Below are 17,939 nucleotides of genomic sequence, written 5' to 3' on the forward strand. Positions count from 1 at the left end.
GGAACACACTATGACTCATTCTTCATAAGCTTTATTATTCACTTCACATAAAGTACTGATAACACCTTTAACAGATGCACAAAAACATTCAACCCTTTGCAACAGTATAGTAAGATTGAATAGGGCTATAAATCTTCAAAGTGCAGCACAAACATTAAGTTCTGGGAAGGATATGAAATGATGACGTACAGAACAACTTCAGTGACTTGCTCTAAGGGCAACAGAACAAGGCAGTGAATCAAGACGGAGTGAATCCCAGGTTCTCCTTAGCAGTGGGTCACATCAGATATCCAGGCCACTTAGATTTGCATTTAGTTTTCTATCATATTTCAGGCTTTTCATAGAAATTCTTCTAAATATCAGCCATGGGTCAGACACTATGCAGTGTTGTCCTCTTGAATTTCTAGGCAAACAGCAACCATGAAACTACAAATACAGCCACAGGAACTTTCAAACCTGGAAGCTAGACAGTGAAATTTTATAAGAACTTGCCAGATTTTACCCATAAATTCTGAAAATTATATCTGCAAAGAATACATATGCAATAAGAGTTTAGCAAAAAGAGCAGCAGCAGCAATGACCATGTTGTTTGTACTGTCCTTCCTGCCTTGTGCTTTCCCTCCCCAGCCACACTGCCTATGGATGCTGAATTCAGGAATTAAATGATCTGGCTTAGATCCTAGGAGTGTTCTGCCAAAAGAGATCTCAAGGATAATAAAAACTTCACTCTCCTACATGAAAAGCCTTGCAGGTTTCAGGAATGGTGCAAGCATAACTCTGTGTGGATCTGTGGTTTGTAATGTAAGCTACACTGAGATTTTTGTGCAGAGAGATGCTGAGAATGAAAGAAAGCACATGGCCCAATTTCTAAAAACCACAGCAAAATACATTGCCCGTCTCACAGAAATGAGCTCGACTTGGTGATTAATGGTCATTATAGGTTTGCATGCACACACAAATCTATATGGTCTCACATTTCACTCACTACAAGAAATACTGAAACTATTTGTATTTTTAAAGGAGGAAAAGCATCTGCATCACAGTATTGTTATACTCTAATTCTACAATTATTTCATTAATTTATTTTTCTCTTTAGAAATTCTTAATAAAAAACATTTTGCTCAGCTTTCCATTTAGCTGGAGCACATGTCTGAAACAACAACAGATTTACCAATATCTAGACTATTACTGCAATGCCAGAGGCATTTCTAAAGTTTCAAAGTTTGTGAAAAATCTGAAGGGTGAAGTTCTGACAGGCACACACGAAGTTTTTACTGATACTATAAATATCCTGGGTCCCAGAAAGAAAAAGAAAAAGCATAGGAAAAAGGTCCCATAATACTGCATATTTGAAAGTTTTCTAATTTACTGTTGTTGTTTAAACACTTCACATGAGTCCTAATCCACTGTAGCAAAGCTTATGCTCACTTTAAGCAGGTTAGCATTCCAGTTCAGCTCAAGGGGATGAGCATACTAAAGTGATTTATTTGATCACTGTCTAAATTTAAAATTCACAATGGTACCAAGAGGAGGTTGTTCTATTTCCACATTGTTTGCAGTAGACGGTTAATGCTTCAGAGGTTCCTTCTTATGTGTGCACGTGAAGAAACCATTTGCAAAGTGTTTTACTCTTGCAGGACCAAGACATTTAAAACAAAACTTTCAAGCAGTCGATGGAGTGCAATCGGAAAGGTAGGATTATTTTTTTTCTCCTTGTGTAGGTGTAAAATTTACCGGACATTCACTCTTGTGACTTCAGCATTCCACAACATAAATTATCTCTCTTCACAGTACTCCACAGTATTTTCTAATGACAACGCTGAGCTGTGATAAGCACTAGTGACAGAACAGAACTGTGTTTCTTTCCAACCCATAAGTTCCCTGATGTAGCATATAAAAGCTTGCCAATTTCCACTCTGAAGTCTAGAAAAAGACACTGTACAGAATAAATACAGGAATACAAAATTGAATCAATCTAAGTTAACACAGGTGAAAAATGGCATGAGAAAATGTGAAAATGCAGGCAAATGGTATGGGAAGAACAAGAAGAATGGAAGGCAAGCAGGGGAAAGAGGGGGATTTGGGAAAAGAGAACTAAGTGGAAAAGATAAGGATTAATTTGGTTTGAGAGGGACAGTACACTGATGTCTAGCAGTCTCCCTATAAAAAGCTGCAGGTTATGCCATTAAATGGTCAAACACAAAAGCACAACATCCAGACAATTTTAAGAAATCTCCTTGGTCAATGTGTTGTATTTTGGTGAGGGAAGTTTGTTTTGTTTGGGGTTTTTTTCGTGCTGGTTTCTTTTTTGTGGAGGGCAAGAGCATAGTTTTTGCTGGGAGGGTTTTTTTACTTTTGTTTTTACAAAAGAGAATCATTAACTTATTCTAACTGCTTATGGCTTTATCCAATTTTCTTGGTATTAAGAGAGGCTGATGTTCTGAGCACTACAACAATACCACCACGATACCTGCCACTAGCAATATTTTGTATGATATAAACAAATCAGAAGCATCTGAAATATTCAGGACAAGATTATTTTTGGGCACACTAAGCTACAGTTGAATACCAGAACTGAGATCACATATCCTGCCTGGCCTAAATCCTGCCCAAATGCATATACAACAAACACTCCAATCCTGTATTTGAAGCAATCTCCATGGACATTCAAGTCTATTTTCAGAATATTGCTCCCTGAAGTAAAAATGTATGGCATACTTAAAGGATAAAGGCCTGCTAAACTCCAGCAGTCTCTTCATACCCACTTCCAAAGACTCAACAGGGAAAAAACAATGAAAAAAAGAAGCACTGAGCCTTTCCATAGAACTGATGTGCAATCAAGAGTTTTCAATAAACTAGAATGACAGAATTACAGGATTAATCTGCTTAGACTTCAGTGCTGATTTCCTAAGTTTTATTTTCTTATTCTAACTCACAAGAATTTTACAATAACTAAAACATATGAGATCTCCACCTCTCTCTCCTTTTCCATCTTCCTCTGTTCACCAAGGTCACCTAGAGATTCAAGGTCTTTCATCAGCATATTTTAAAGGTTCTGTTATCTTTGGCCCGAAATTTATTCAAAGACCGGTAAATTATTTTTTCCACAGAACTCACAGGCAAATACAAGAGGCAACAGCTTCCAGCAGATGGGCCAACAAAGAGCTTGATTTCAGAGTGTACAGAGTGCTGCTGTGCTGCAAGTGGGTGGCACCGTCTGACAATGTGCATGGCACAGCCACAGCATCACAGAATCAGCTGAGTAGGAATGGCCCCACAAGAACCACCAAGCCCAACTCCTGACCCTGCACAGCACAATCCCCAAGAGACACAGCATGTGCCTGAGAGCATTGTCTAAATGTCTCTGGAACTCTGTCAGGCTTGGTGCTGAAACCACTTCTCCAGGGAGCCTGTTCCAGTGCTCAACCACCCTCTAGGGGAAGAATCTTTCCCTGAAATCCAACTAAACCTCCCCTGAAGCTTCAGGCCATTCCCTCGGGTCCTGTCACTGTCACCACAGAGGAAAGATCAATGTCTGCTCCTCTTCTTTCTCACATAAGGAAGTTGTAGACTGCAATAAGGCCTTCCCTCAGTCTCCTCCAGGCTGAACAGAATGACCTCAGAATCTACTTAGGAAGCATTCTGGCTTATTCAGTTTTTCTCACAGTCTAAATCCTACCGTGGTAATGTTGTATCTTTCATGCTCACTGTCTGACATTTCCAAATTTTTCTAATGTCCCAAGCAGGATTTCTTATTGATAACAGCATCCATAAAACTGATACCATAAAAATGGAATTATTCCAGGAGGTTAAAAAAATTAGCCTATATATACATATATATATATATGTATATATGCAATTGAGAAACAATCCACATCTGGAAAGTACTTCTATATTTAAGCAGGCTTAAATCATCTGATTCTGTAAATGGAAATCTAAGAAAAAGTGACTTCTAAGCCAGAAGACAGCACCAAAACAGGGTGGCAAATCACTGCCACAAAGGAGGCAGTGATTGTTTCACACAGTACTAAAAAAGTTAGAGAATTCCATCATAAATTAGGATCCCCAGGTCATTTTGATCCTCAGTCTCTAAGACACATCTCACTGCTACCAAAATCATGTCCTTGATGGCACGCTCTGAAGCAGGCTGCTCAAGCCTGCCATTGGGAAAGGAGCAAAAGGAACTTTGTGAATTGAAGACCTATGGCAGCACCATCTCAAGACCAGATTCTAGAACTGCTTCTATGTTAAATGCTTTAAAAAGACATTGGATACAACCAAGGATTTTCAGGTGAAGGGCTGGATCCAAGAATCCATCCTACGAGGTGCAGAGTTGCACAAGATCACATAGAGACACTTTAACCTCTCAAGAGAAATGACATTTCAGACACAGTCCCTCTGTTACATAAAAATTGGCTACAACTAATTCGAGGCTCTGCTTGTGTTGCCAAAGACGGATCCTCACTCAGGCCTAGCCTAACACAGTTACTGACTAAAATATAGTTTCTCTTCTGATTGTTTCTTTCACATGTACATGATCATCTGCTTCCTCAGTTTTTGCCTTGTCACACATTTAGACCATAAATCCCTTGGGAAGGAGCACATTTCTGTGCTTGTCTCTATGTAATATGGGACTAAACAGAACTCAGGTGTTTAGGCCCCACTATTAAACAAGCAATTTTAATTTATCTAATTGATATTTTTAAAAGGCAGGAAACATAAACTTCAGTAATTTAAACACTAGACTATGTAAGTTTGGTAAAACCAAATGTAGAAAACAAGCTTAGCTGAAGAGGAAATGAATAGGTTTATGCTACCTGCTGTATTTGGTTTTCCTGTATGCAAACTGGCTAATGATTACAAGAGTTTTACCCTTTTCCCCACTCTTCCTTTTACTTTTTAAAAATAAAACAATCATTTTGTATGGTAAATAATGAGGGTAGGGAAATGTTCTGTGACTTAGTGCTGTGAACGATGAGGAACTAATCAGAGAGAATGTATTTCCTTTTAAGTATCTTATAAATATTTTAAAAACTATTGCAAAGAGCATAACCGGAAAAAAAATGGTATGCTCAGATCACCTCCAAGTTGAAGCCCTTGTGCCCTCGAGGGCACTCTGCTGCAGCAATAACACCTCACAGAAAGGTCCAACTTTTGTGTGAGCTGGCCTTACTCTCTCAACTGTTTATGCAACAGTCAACAGCTACCAGAGATAGTAGTCAGTGAATGAAATAGTACAAGAATGACTTCTTAAAAACAAAACAAAAAAACAACAAACTAACCTAAAACAAAACAGAAAAAAAGAACAACAACACAAACAACCCCTGAAACTTTCAAGGTAGAAATAGGAGTCTGTGTTGAGAACAAAACATGGCACTTCACATGCTGACTAATATGGTCAGGAAGCCACCAGGGGTAAGTGGAAGATCTGGCTGACCTTACTGGTTTGAAAAGAAGGACATTTTGAGGAGAAGTCTAGCAGGACTTAACATAGCTATGCATATTATTATCAGCTTAGGTAATGACCAACAGCTATACATCAAAATAGAACCTTTTGTGGAACTGATAGCATCTACTTTTCATTACCTTTCCTTTCTGCCAACACACCTGCAAACAAGTGCAGGTGTGCTCAGGCAGTACTGGTAACACCCAAACTTCCCTGCCTTGAGACCTGCCCACTGCTGCCTCTTAATTTGGCACAAAACAGCTGCATGAAAAAGCAAGAATGTGAATAGGCAATGTGGGAGCAGAAAACCCATCGGGATCTGACAAAAACACAGCTAGACACCTGGAGGTATGGGAATGGAGCAGCTGTAAAGAAGTGCAGCAGTTTCTAACGTTGCATTTGCATCAATCCAGGTGCTCCCCATTCCAGCTGAAGTATTCCCACTTGCACATAATAATTAGCAGGTACTGCCATTGCCAACTATACTGGTATAGTTTCTTGGCAGTACAACTACACATATGTAAGATAATTTGTACGCATTTTTCTAGTATAAGCAGAGCAGACTAAATCTGACCTTTTCTCTGCATTTTGAGAAAACAAATGTAGGCAGATATTTCCATTACTCTGACTGCCAAAGTAGTTTTTTATCAGATCATAGCCAGACATCACGGTGGCAGGATGCTTTTCCCTTGTGTTGAGAAATGTCACAGCATGCAGCCACAATTCGGGACCATAACTGACCCCTGCACAGTAGACACATCTCTCAGCTAGGAGACTGTACCCCAGATTGGATGCTGTTATGAACAATCCAAAGATATAATACATCATTTATTACATTGTAGTACTATTTCATGTACATGGCAGTCAGGGTTGACTGCTACTGTTGTTATCTTGGAACAAAGGTCATAGGAACTGCACATTTTTGTCAATTATTACTATTGCAAATTTCCTGCATTTACACTTAATACATGTATACCTTTTCAGATGACACACAAATAAAGGTTAAAATCATGGTAGCATACTCCCACTGCTTATTTGGTGAGTAGGCCATACTTTGGTGATTAGCTATGCTGTATCTATGGTCCAGCTGTCAAGTACAGTACTTGTTATTTGGGTATTTGATATTCATAGAGTAGAAAGGCTTGGTTTGAGAGGGACCTTAAGGACTATGTAGTTCAAATACCCCTGCCATGGGTAAGGATGCCACCCACTAGATTAGGTTGCTCAGGACTCCATCCAACCTGGTCTTGAGCACTTTGAGGAATGGCTTCTCTGGGCAACCTGTTCCACTGCCTCACTACCCCCGGGGTAAAAAATTTCTTCCCAACATCTCATCCAAATTTCTTATTTTTCAGTGTAAAACCGTTCTGCCTTGTCCCATCACTATCTACTCATGTAAAAAGTTACTGTCCCTCATTTTATAAGTCCCCTTTCAGTACTGGAAAGCCACAACAAGGTATCCCCAGAGCCTTGTCTTTTCCAGGCTGAACAACTCCAGCTTTTATAGTGTGTCTTCAGAGGAGAACCCTCTAAACCTTTAAATCACTTTGCTTTTTAATCTCCAGGAAAGTGTGGGATTCTGCTAATTAGAAATAATTCTGTTTAAGTGTCACTTGGTTTTCTTTGCCCCTTGCTATGACTGCTCACACACCTTTGTCATTTAAGGATTCAGTTATTCTGCTATGTATTACCTTGATGAAGCAAAACCATTTTGCAATATCAGACCTACTTCCTCAGTAATGAAACAACTACTTTATATCAGAATACAAAGCATCCAAATTTATGAGGCTGTAACTGTGAGATATCTTTAATTTTCCAGATAACAAGCAATACATGCTTCTGATCAATGAGATCCAGATTTTGATAACTGGACTGACTAAAGCCACTTTTCTCCCTTGAAAATACTACAAGCCTAAATTAGTTTCATGGCATTACTGGGAAGAAGCCTAAATTATATCACTAAATCCCATGCACAAAACCAACATCAACTTTCATGTCTTGAATGTCACAGAACACATCAAATTCCTCCCTCACTGAAATAATTTTAGCCATTGTCTTAACACTGTGTCTGTATGTAATATAACCCAGAACTTTGACACTTTAGTCACAATAATGCAAAGTATCATGCCACCCTGTACAATGTACAATCCATCGCCTTGATTCAGCCTGGCCAGGGAGAAAGGTAAAAAAATCACCTTAAAAATACATTATCAGCCTTAACAACTGATGACAGTGTATGGATTATTTGCATTCAAGCAATGATCATATTTATCTGTAAAAAACAGGGGCTTCAATTTGAAAAGGAACAAGCAGGGCATGACAATGAAGCCAAGCATCCAAAAACTGAGAGCCATAAGTCACCACTGTAGTTAGGCTGTGGCTCAAGAAATTTTATACAGGTTTTTGAGGAGTCTCAATGTGCCAGCTTCTCCTGTCTTCACTGTTAGCTGTACTAGAAATACATGCAAGCTGTTCAGTAGGCAATAATCTCAGTGGAGAATAAAAGGCTGACAGACCTGTGGAGCTCCTCAGCTCTGTAAAATAAATAGGACAATCAACAATAACCTTGGCAATAACCTTGTGCTGGCTGGACAGCATAACGCTCTGTCAGACACTGACACTCCTTATTCCCAAATATTATATTCCCTGCCTCCCTCAAAAGAGGAGAGTAAGCTGCACCAGAAAAAGCTCTTGCACAGTTTTCTTTTCTTGCAGAGCAGCACAGAGAGGAATGACTGCAGGGTGACTGAAAGTCAATCCATAGGTCACACTCTGTCAGCAGGATGGCACAGCCAGGTATCTCACTAGGGCTGGACTGCAAGATGGCTGAAGTACAGGAACAACACCTCAGTGCTGCATTTTAAGAAGGTGTGAACAAAAAGACTGAAGTCAATTCAGCTAGCAAAAAACAGACAGATTAAAATAACCCATGAGGTGGGATCGGATTCCTATAAGGGATCATACTACAGTTCCTCAGTTTAGTTAATTTATTTTAAATTATATATGTCAATTGAGTTATTCCCTGAAGCACATTTAAACTAAATTTCCAGATTAAGATTCAGTCAGGAAAAATGAAATTAGATTTCAGTCCATATCTAAGTATTGGTCTCAGTGAAGATTTGAGCACAGAATATGCTCTCCACAGACCATGACAGAATAACAGAATAGCTTGGGTTGGAAGAGGTCACCTAGCCTATGACCTCTGCAATGAGCAGAGACATCTTCAAGTGGATCAGGTTGTTCAGATAATTCTGGGCCCAGGATGTTTCGGGGTTTCCTGCTCCCCAAGCCTGCACCTGTTATGATGCCCTCTGGTCTCAAAAGAGTGACTAAGGTCAGGAAAAAAACACAGGATTTTAAGTGTTCTCTGTATTTTAAGAAAGACTGTTCTTACAGATTATATTCACCCAATAGTAGTGATTAGCCTGCACAGTGGGTGGCTGTTATGCTCCTCATCTTCTCTCCTTTACATGTTTTTTTTTTTTTTCCCTGTTATTATCTCTCCCCCTCTAGCACGGGCTGGTAATTTTTTCTACTGTATGTTTACTAGTTTTCTAAATTTCCAAATATAGCTCATCTCAACTCTACCACACCTCCTACAGTTTTCCTGTGCCTCTTTTATATTATCTGTCATCCAGATCAATTATTCCTCTGCCTCCATGCCTCAGTACCACAGAGACTCATAGAATGGTTCAGGTTCAAAAGGAATTTAAAGGTCACGTTGTCCACCCACCCTGCAACAAGCATGGACATTGCACTTCCTTCCTCCAGCCCAGGCACATCTGAGCCTTTGTCAGACCTAGCACATGCTGAGGACAGTCTCTGAAATCTGCTGAGAGGTGTGAATGCCTGCTGAGCACAGAAGGCAAATGCACCTCCTGTTAGGAGAAGCTTGCCAAGTGCTAGAGCTCTCTAAGGTTATTCCCACACCACATTCACTATATTTCTTCTGCACATATTTCTATGCAAACACTTTCTCTTCCCACACTTGCCTCTATTCATATGTCTCCTAGCTGGTTAGAATCTGGCATCTATGATAGCAAAAAAAAATCCCAACATAGTAAATTGTGTTTGTGTTACTAGTGAGGCAGACAGATTTTATTTTGCTAAACTAGGATTTCTGTCCATTGCAAAGAGACTGGTAGGGCAATATCCTCACGATGGACAGGTTTCACTGAGGAGTGCAAAACACAGCAAACTGATGGGGAAGACACTGGCAGGATCAAGTCTAAAAGATGCCTCTAAAAAGTCTTCAGGAGGAAATGCCTCAGGCCCCTGGGAGCTACTTCATTCAGGCTAATCATCCCACATAATACCCATGTAGGAAAAATCTCCATACTTGCTAATGTAATCTAGAGTGAAAAATGACGGAGGAGAGTAAAAAGCCAAACAACAGAAGCATCAGAGTGTGTGGGATTGTGGGATGAAAACTCCAAACAAAGTAAAAAAAAAGTTAAAAAAATTTTTAAAAAGACTGGATTAAAAATAATTATTCTAATTCAGAATTTATATATTTGATATCCATTAGAGAAGCTATTTAAATATTGTTTCCCTCAGGTTTCTGCTTCTGCTCCTTAAGGTGTCCAAAAGGAATTTAAAAATAAAAAATCAAGACAGAATTTAAAATACACCATGATCAAAAATAAGACTGACCTTTTTCTGTTTCCATGTAAACTCCCAAGAACATTGAGAAAGGTGCCAAACCATGTTTATGACTCAAAAATATTTCTTCTTTCCTTTTCATGACATTATCTCTTGTTTGCCTTCTATTTACTCATAACACAGCCACAGTTTAAATAGACAATATAAGCTAATGTTATTACATAATTTAAAGCCAGACACCTTGTGTTTCTCAAATCTGATAAAGAAAAGCAGACTTCTCTTAAAGCACACCGTGGCATGAAACACAAGGTTGTGGGTTTGGAGTCAGACACTATTCTTGTTATCTTCACCAAGGTCTCATACTTGAAAGGGAAGTCCCACCTCATCCTCTTAGCAGGCACCACCATGAATGTTTTTAACCACCTCCCCTTTCTCAGCATTTGTTTCACTGATGGGATTTGTGTCCTGCTCTCCTCAGATCAAGACTAATTACTACCTTCTTCCAAGGTGCGATTTTTTTTCAACTTATTATTTTAAGAAGTTGCTCTTCTGTATCATATTACTTTAAAGGAAGAAAGCCTTTTGTAACATCAGGTTTTCCTTGTCTGTCTGTGAACACTTAATTTATTCATTGCAAGCACATTTTATCTAGACTATCTTTTGACACAGTCAACTAAATGTCTGCTGGGGTGGCTGGGCTAAACACACAAAACTGGGCCTCTTCCATCTTTTTCAATGAAGAAAAGAATCGTAACTTTAAATGAAACAAGCACTGATACTCAATATGCAAACCACAAGGCTATTCTATACTGTCACACTGCAAGAATCTGATTATTTTGTAGAAACTGGTACAAGCTCATCCACAAAGACACACTTTAGGAGATTCAGCACCTACTAAAAGCTGAAAAATTTGTGCAAAAAAGTTCAAAATTTCGGTGAGTAAAAAAAATTAATTCTAGGCCTCCTTCATTCCTTTTACCCTCAACAGCTCTGTCTCATTCCTGCAAATGCTCCAAGTGGTCCAGTCTATGTCAAAAAAAAACTTCTAAAAAATCTCTACTTAACATTTTTACAGAGTTTTAATGCCAGGTGAGGTATTAGTGTTCACGATTAAGTAACTGCATAATAACTAGTGACAGACATTTACAGGCCTCCAGAAATTTCATGGTCAAGAAAGAATAATATCTAGGATTAATGGCAGTTTCATCTGAATGTTAAAGCCGAGGATTTTACTGCCACTTTAGACAGGCAGCCTTTTTTTAGGGGGAAAATAGTCCCCAAAGTGTTCTACAAAAGAGCATTCCACATCATGTCATGTTTATCTGAAATTATCAATTTAGCAGCAGGGCATATCTGACAAAACAAACATTTAATAAGGATGCAATGTTTATAAATTCAGTATTAGTTAACTTATCATCATCCATTGCTTGAAGTTTCTAAGACTCTTTTATTTCAAGCCTGTAGCACTTGTTTGACTCAAACTGCTCCAGACAGCAGCTTATTAGTATTATTTATCCATTAATGCAACTATGAACATCACACAATACATAAGTCTTTAGAACCCAGTATCTAAAGATAAGTAGGATTAAAGCATGCTTTCTCATGCTATAAAAGCAATTTGTTCCCCAGAATTATTTTCCAGCTTGACTTGAAAGATTATCATAAATGGAAGGAAAGGGCAAAAGGATAAAAAAAAAGCCAGCATTCAGACAGTGACATTGTAAAACTATATTCCTATTTCAGGGATGTGAAATAATTCATAAGATAATACAACATACACTGTTTTCCATATTTAATAATTTATTCATGCCACTGGACAGATCCAGTTGTAACTAATCAGTGGAAAAGTGGAATGCAGTAACTGCAGAGATAATTCCAACAGCAGCTGTAATTAAAATAAAAATTAAAAAAAACCAAAACACATACACAAATAAACAGGAAAGTGTTTTCTGTGAAAACTACAACAGCAATTTCAATTTATAATTGCATTCTATGATAATCACAAATGTCTTTACAACAGAGTAAAGGTCAGCAATTAGGACTTCTCAATGCTTAAAAACTATAAGCAATATTTTTTGCTTTTTAAAAAAAAATATTTTTTTTTTGCAAATAAAATCCCTGAGTAGGAAATCTGTCAGACAAAACTCTAAGGAGAAGTACCCTGACTTGAAGTGCCCACTGTCAGCTAGAGGCAACATCTGTTATTAGAGCTGGTCTACACACAAATCAGAACTAGGTTCACCAAACATATAAAGTTTAAAGCTAAGCCAAACCTGTGTAGGCATTTCAGTGGGCAGTCCTCTCCAGATGAAAAACCCTGTATCAGAATTCCTGCTATGATGTTGCTGAGGTGGGTGGGGTGAGAACTCACAGTACATACACAGTCAGCAGAGATGTGGAAGGGAGACTGCAATTCAGGGAGAGAAGCAGCACCGAGAGAAAGGAAGCAAGGCAGGCTGGCTTAAAAGCCATCCCAACAAGCACTCAGCTACATCAAGGTGGCTGCTCCTGATTGAAATTTCTGCTCCAGTACAGTTCATGAGTACACAAAGACTAAAAGCATAGGTATGAGCAGCTATACCCGAGGCTAAAACCAGCTGCTGAATGACTGTAGGCTGTTAGAAGCTCCCAGAATGAGATATCTGACAGCAGGTATTTAGCTCAGTGCTAATACCAGTAGTACTCAGATTTTAGAGTTTTGATTTACATTTCTACTAGCATAATTGCCAGTGTGCAGTTCAGGCCATGCCTGAGAAGAATAAATCCAATTCCTTGGATGTTTTACCAATAAATTGTGCCAGAAAATACCCTCCCCTTGCTTCATCAATTTCTGTTTTATGGGAAGTGAGCTGCTGTCCTTAGGCATTTCACAAGTATGCGAGTTTGTAGAGTATCTCAAGAGAAGAAGAAAGACAAAACATACTTAATAACCTGCCCTGGCTTAATAACTTGAAATAAAATAGCCACCACCCATAAAGAATATTGGGGGTTTCAGATGTTCAAATATGGAACTTCAGTTTAGGTTCAGAACAGGAATGTTCTCAAGGGTTCAAATTAGCAAACCATTTCTTCTCATAATAAAAGACTTAGGCATAAGAACCATACAATAGATAGTTCTCAGCATCTCACTGGGTCAGGCAATGGTGTAGCAAAACACAGGCAGTCTGCTAGTTCTAGTGAAACTCTGGAATTTTACTGTAGTAAAATGGAGGTGCAACATACTGCTTATAACAAGATGCCCATTCCAGGAATTTGTATGTGTCTCACTAAGAGACAGCTCTGCAAAAATGTCACCTCAGTGCTCAGAAGGTGTCACAGGGTCAAGTGAATGGAAACAAGAAGATATTAGGAAAGAATAAACCTGCTTCTTTCAGGTTTCAAGCACCTTGAGAACTCCGCATTTGTAATCCCACACTTCATTTGGATAGGATTTTAAAAATGCAAAAAGAGTCAGAGAGCACCACAAGGACAGTTCATAGGCACAAAACAATGTCAGTATGGGTAACATTTAAATAGATGAGCACTGAAGGACAGTAACAGGACCTCTACTATGGTGACAGTTGGACATGTTGGTCACTACTTCTAATACAAGAACTACGAGGCAACAAATACTACTAGTAAAAAACAGGTTAAAACTAGTCAAAAAATAGTAAAAAAACTAGTAAAAAACAAAAGCAGGTGATTCTTCACACAGGCAAGGCTGGTCTGTGAAATTACTGAGTAAAGGATGTGGTAGATGCTAGCAGTTTACTGTTTCAAAAAACAACTGGGCAAATTCATGGTAGAGAACTTTACCAATAGGTATCAGGTGAAAACAAAATGGAAAAAAAGCCCAACCAAACAACAAACCAACAACCCACACCAAATACACTGACTTACAATTCTCCAAATCATAAAATTGCTTAGGAAAATATTCTGAGAGAACACCACTATCTAAGAATTGTTAAATTCTTCCCCAGATTTGTCCCCAATTAAAGACCATTGCCAATGCAAGAAAACAACCTACAAAGACCTTGAACAGTGCTCCATCCATTCTGTGTAGACATCTTTCTTTTTAGCTAATAAAACCTTTCTAAACATAAGCATCATTTTCAATGCAATTGCTCATGTATCAATTTCATAATGCTTCACTCACTCTATCTCCCCCTTGCCTTTCCTTTCTCTCTTTTCAGGTTAAGGAAAATCCAGATGGGGTGCAGGTGCTGCAAAATGATACAAAGGTACAATAGAACAAGAGTTGCTTAGACTGAATAAAAGGAAACATTAAACCATGTGTCTGTGCTCTCCCACACCTGTTGCTTTAATTAGCCACTTTAAAAGGTTGGGAGTTTTCTCACAATTTACAGCATCCTTAAGCATAGGCATACAGATTTCCTATGAAAGTCCTTTAAATTCACTGTAATTAATGCCCACTTCTGTAATTCCTATCCCACAAGAGGAATTGTGTTGCATTGAAGACTCTTCTTTAGCAAACTTTTTTCTGATTTAGGTAGCATGAGCTTCCCTCAATACAGCAGAACAAGGAGCACACACTGTCAGATCCTCCCTCACTCCCAAGAAATGAAAATGAACAACAGTTCCTTGCTTTCATCATAGCTGTTAAACGTAGTTAACCAGGGGAAGAATTCCCATATTAAAAGTCTCCCTAGAGAGGAGGACTAGCTAGTTTTATAAAGACCACATTTCAGCCCCACTTGAGCATTGCTACTTCTCTTGGCCACTTCTGTAGAACAGGTAAGGAACTGGGAAGAAAATGGTGCTATGAGAGAAAAAAAGAAAGATAAAGAAAAGAGAGAGGCTCTTGGAGAGATAAGGAAACTATAGATCAAGCGGGAGAAAATTAATGAGGAGGAGGGAATAAAAAGGACTAAAGACTTGAAAGAACACCAGGGAAAAAATGGAAAATATTTTAGCAACTATATGAGTACATATTAATTAATAATCCATGCTATGACTACTCATTGGCTAATCCGCTCCCAAGAGAAAATAAAAAATAAGGCTGGAAACAAGCAATGCCCAGGACACAGTTCTCCAACCTCCTCCTCATGCTCCTGGTGAATCTCACTACAGGGGTTAGTTATGATCAGTCCCAGTAGACAGCAGCCAACAGCATATTCACCATTTTCATTCAGTTTATAACTCATTCTCAGGACTCAAGGTAAAGTTCAGTGACACTCCTTCCTCAAGACCTTCAAGTTAAAAAGGAAGTATAGTCTTTCTTACTGATTATATTGATTAACATCTTAAGTAACATTTCCTTTACAAATTTTCCTTACTCCAGCTATATATTTGATCCAGAAGAAGTACAATCATCATGCATTCATGAAGTAAACAGCTATAAATACAATGAACAAGGCAGCAATAAATCCAAATTCAAAGAGAATAGTGAAATTGAAGAACCCAAAAATGAACTCCAGAATGATGAGGTAAACAAAACAGAAAATAAAAATCCAGTAAACAGTACAACAGAAACTCTCTGGAATCACAGAGGCAACAATTCTCAAGAGGATGGCCTTGTGAAGTGTGCTGCAAAGCTTGATGTTGCAGTCAATGGTGGCAACTCCTGTGCTCAGCACTCCATGCTTAGCTGCAACACAAGTCCAGTGAAAGAAACCAGGGAAAAGGGAACCTCCAGCCAGTCAGAGGCTTCTTCAGCCAGCAATAGAGACTTTTACACGGAATCAAATAGGTCTGGACAAGAACTTGACCTAGAGACAGGCAGTCAGAGCAAGGCAGCCAGCAAAGTGCCTAACAGTATTCCAGACTCCCAGTCTGCAGAAGACAGTGTCTTTCTCAAAGGAAACTCAATACTGGAGACAGAAAACAATGCCATAAGACTGCCAGATATTGATTATCCCCAAAATGGCAATCAAACTGGGAACTACATTGAAAAAGACAGCTTTTCAGACAACTGTGCACATTCAGACCAAAACACTGGTACTTCACCAGTACAGGACCAGGACCTTCATGTAATCCCACCTTTGCCTGTGAAAGAGAGCAGTACTGAACCTTTTAAAACTGACTCTGCAAGTCTGAGTGAGAGCTTTACTGGTGGTATCACTGCAGTGGCTGTTACCAAAGTCACACAGGCACCCACACAGACCAGCCAGGAAGATGTCAATGGAGGAATTGAAGAGGAAGATGCTGAAGTTGCAGCAGCTCTGGCTGCACTGGATGCTGCAACAGCAGGAGAAGACCTGGAAGATGATGAGTACTAGATGGTTTCTTTTTAATACACTGGGTAAGATCCAGATGGTATTTCTGGATCGATATGAACATACAGCACACATGAAGAGCTGTTATCAACAGCATATATAAAAGGAGTTGGAACTAAACCTCGGTCCCTTCAGCTGTTTTATACTGCATTTTAATTTCTACTGCCTGAGGTACGGAAGTGGTTCCTTAACTAATGGTAATACTCTTCACTATGGGCCCAAATAGGAGGGCAAAGAATCATTTCTTCCACACAGAATATTCAGTTGTATACCAACCTCATCTGGACTCATGCAAGTGTTCCCTTTTTTTCCTCATAAGGGTCTGTGTACACTGCATGTTCCAGGTTCACAAAACTCCCATTATTTAAAATAGGACTACTGAAGCCATGAAGTTAGAAACCACAGATTTCCATCATTCACAGAAAAAAAAACCCACATAAATGAGCCAAAGTTCTGTGATCTAACTGAAACATGAAATAGAGAAGGCAGCTTGGACTGAACTTTACCATGGCTATGGTTCCATTATGGATTAAGCCTAAATCTGTGCACGTGCAGCTGGCATTAGAATGATAACATCATTTCTCCCCACACATCTCCTCTCCCTTCACTGTGTTTGATAACCCAAGTGTTCCTGCTTCAGTTCCTTAAAACAGCAGAAGCCCAGCCAAATTCAAGAGATTGGATAACTTGCTGTTGGTTTAATGTGCTAAAGTAGCTCATGGAATAACTGCACACACTATCAGAGAGGCCAGAGAGAGCTCAAAACTCAGTCCCTACCAGTTTGGATAGATTAAAACTACTGAAAAACTACAGCCTGAAACTCCCAGGTCCATGTCACCTGTCTTAACAATACAGTTTTCAAACAGGTTGTGTCTCATACCCAGCAAGATGTGTTTTGTTTATACAAAAATAGCAAGAGCCAATGTGAACCCCCTCCTTAGCTCTGCTGTAGTCCCTAAATTTACATCAGGAAAGGGACTGAGCTTCCAAATTGGATTAAGCATAAGATCTGAAAATAGTTGCATTACTGGAAGGGCTGCATTTCTAATGGGAGAAAAAAAAGGAGGTAGAGACCAATTTGGTGCTGCCAATTCAGTAAAAGTATGATTGAAACAGAGAGTGCTTGACAGTTTATACTGAAATTTTGTGGTTTCCAAGTTTTTGTTATGAACTCCTAATAAATTTTTAACCATATAAAAGATGATCTGGTGGCTTTTGAACTTTATTCATTTTCTGAATTTAGAAGTTACATTAAATAAGTTCAATAAGATATAGCCCTCATTAGATGCATGAAAAGCACCAACAATGTATTTGCCTACAGTATATGCTGATTTCGATTTCTCAGAACATTAATGATACTCCTAGGAGTGATTAAAACAACCTAAAGTCTCAGCTTCTAGAGAACTATATTCAGCTACAGACAAGAGTCACAACATTGTATGTGTAAAATAAAAAAGCTTTATATGGTTTTAAAGTATTATAGTGCTGTTGATTTCTCTACCACTTTTCCTATTTTAATAGGTCCTTCTAAGCCTTCTCATGAGTGCATACACATTTTACATCAGCATCTGTCTTTCAAAGATTACCACAGTACTGAAGGTCAGTGAAAGTGTCGGCACATTGCCAATAAGGAGTTATGCTGAGAGTCTCCCAGTCCTGACTGTCCCTGCCCACCA

The 17,939-nt window shown here is 38.8% G+C and overlaps 1 protein-coding gene across 1 annotated transcript; it reads left to right on the top strand.

The window, feature by feature from the left end:
- Positions 1-1,606: 1,606 nt before the first annotated feature.
- Positions 1,607-16,266, top strand: C5H4orf19 (chromosome 5 C4orf19 homolog). The gene is made up of 3 exons (XM_062492840.1): positions 1,607-1,692; positions 14,221-14,268; positions 15,330-16,266. The coding sequence occupies exons 2-3, from the start codon at positions 14,237-14,239 to the stop codon at positions 16,264-16,266; spliced, it is 969 nt and encodes a 322-aa protein (XP_062348824.1). The 5' UTR covers positions 1,607-1,692; positions 14,221-14,236.
- Positions 16,267-17,939: the final 1,673 nt, after the last annotated feature.

The sequence above is a fragment of the Cinclus cinclus genome, chromosome 5 (assembly GCF_963662255.1).
Source record: "Cinclus cinclus chromosome 5, bCinCin1.1, whole genome shotgun sequence".
In the NCBI taxonomy this organism is placed as follows: Eukaryota; Metazoa; Chordata; class Aves; order Passeriformes; family Cinclidae; genus Cinclus; species Cinclus cinclus.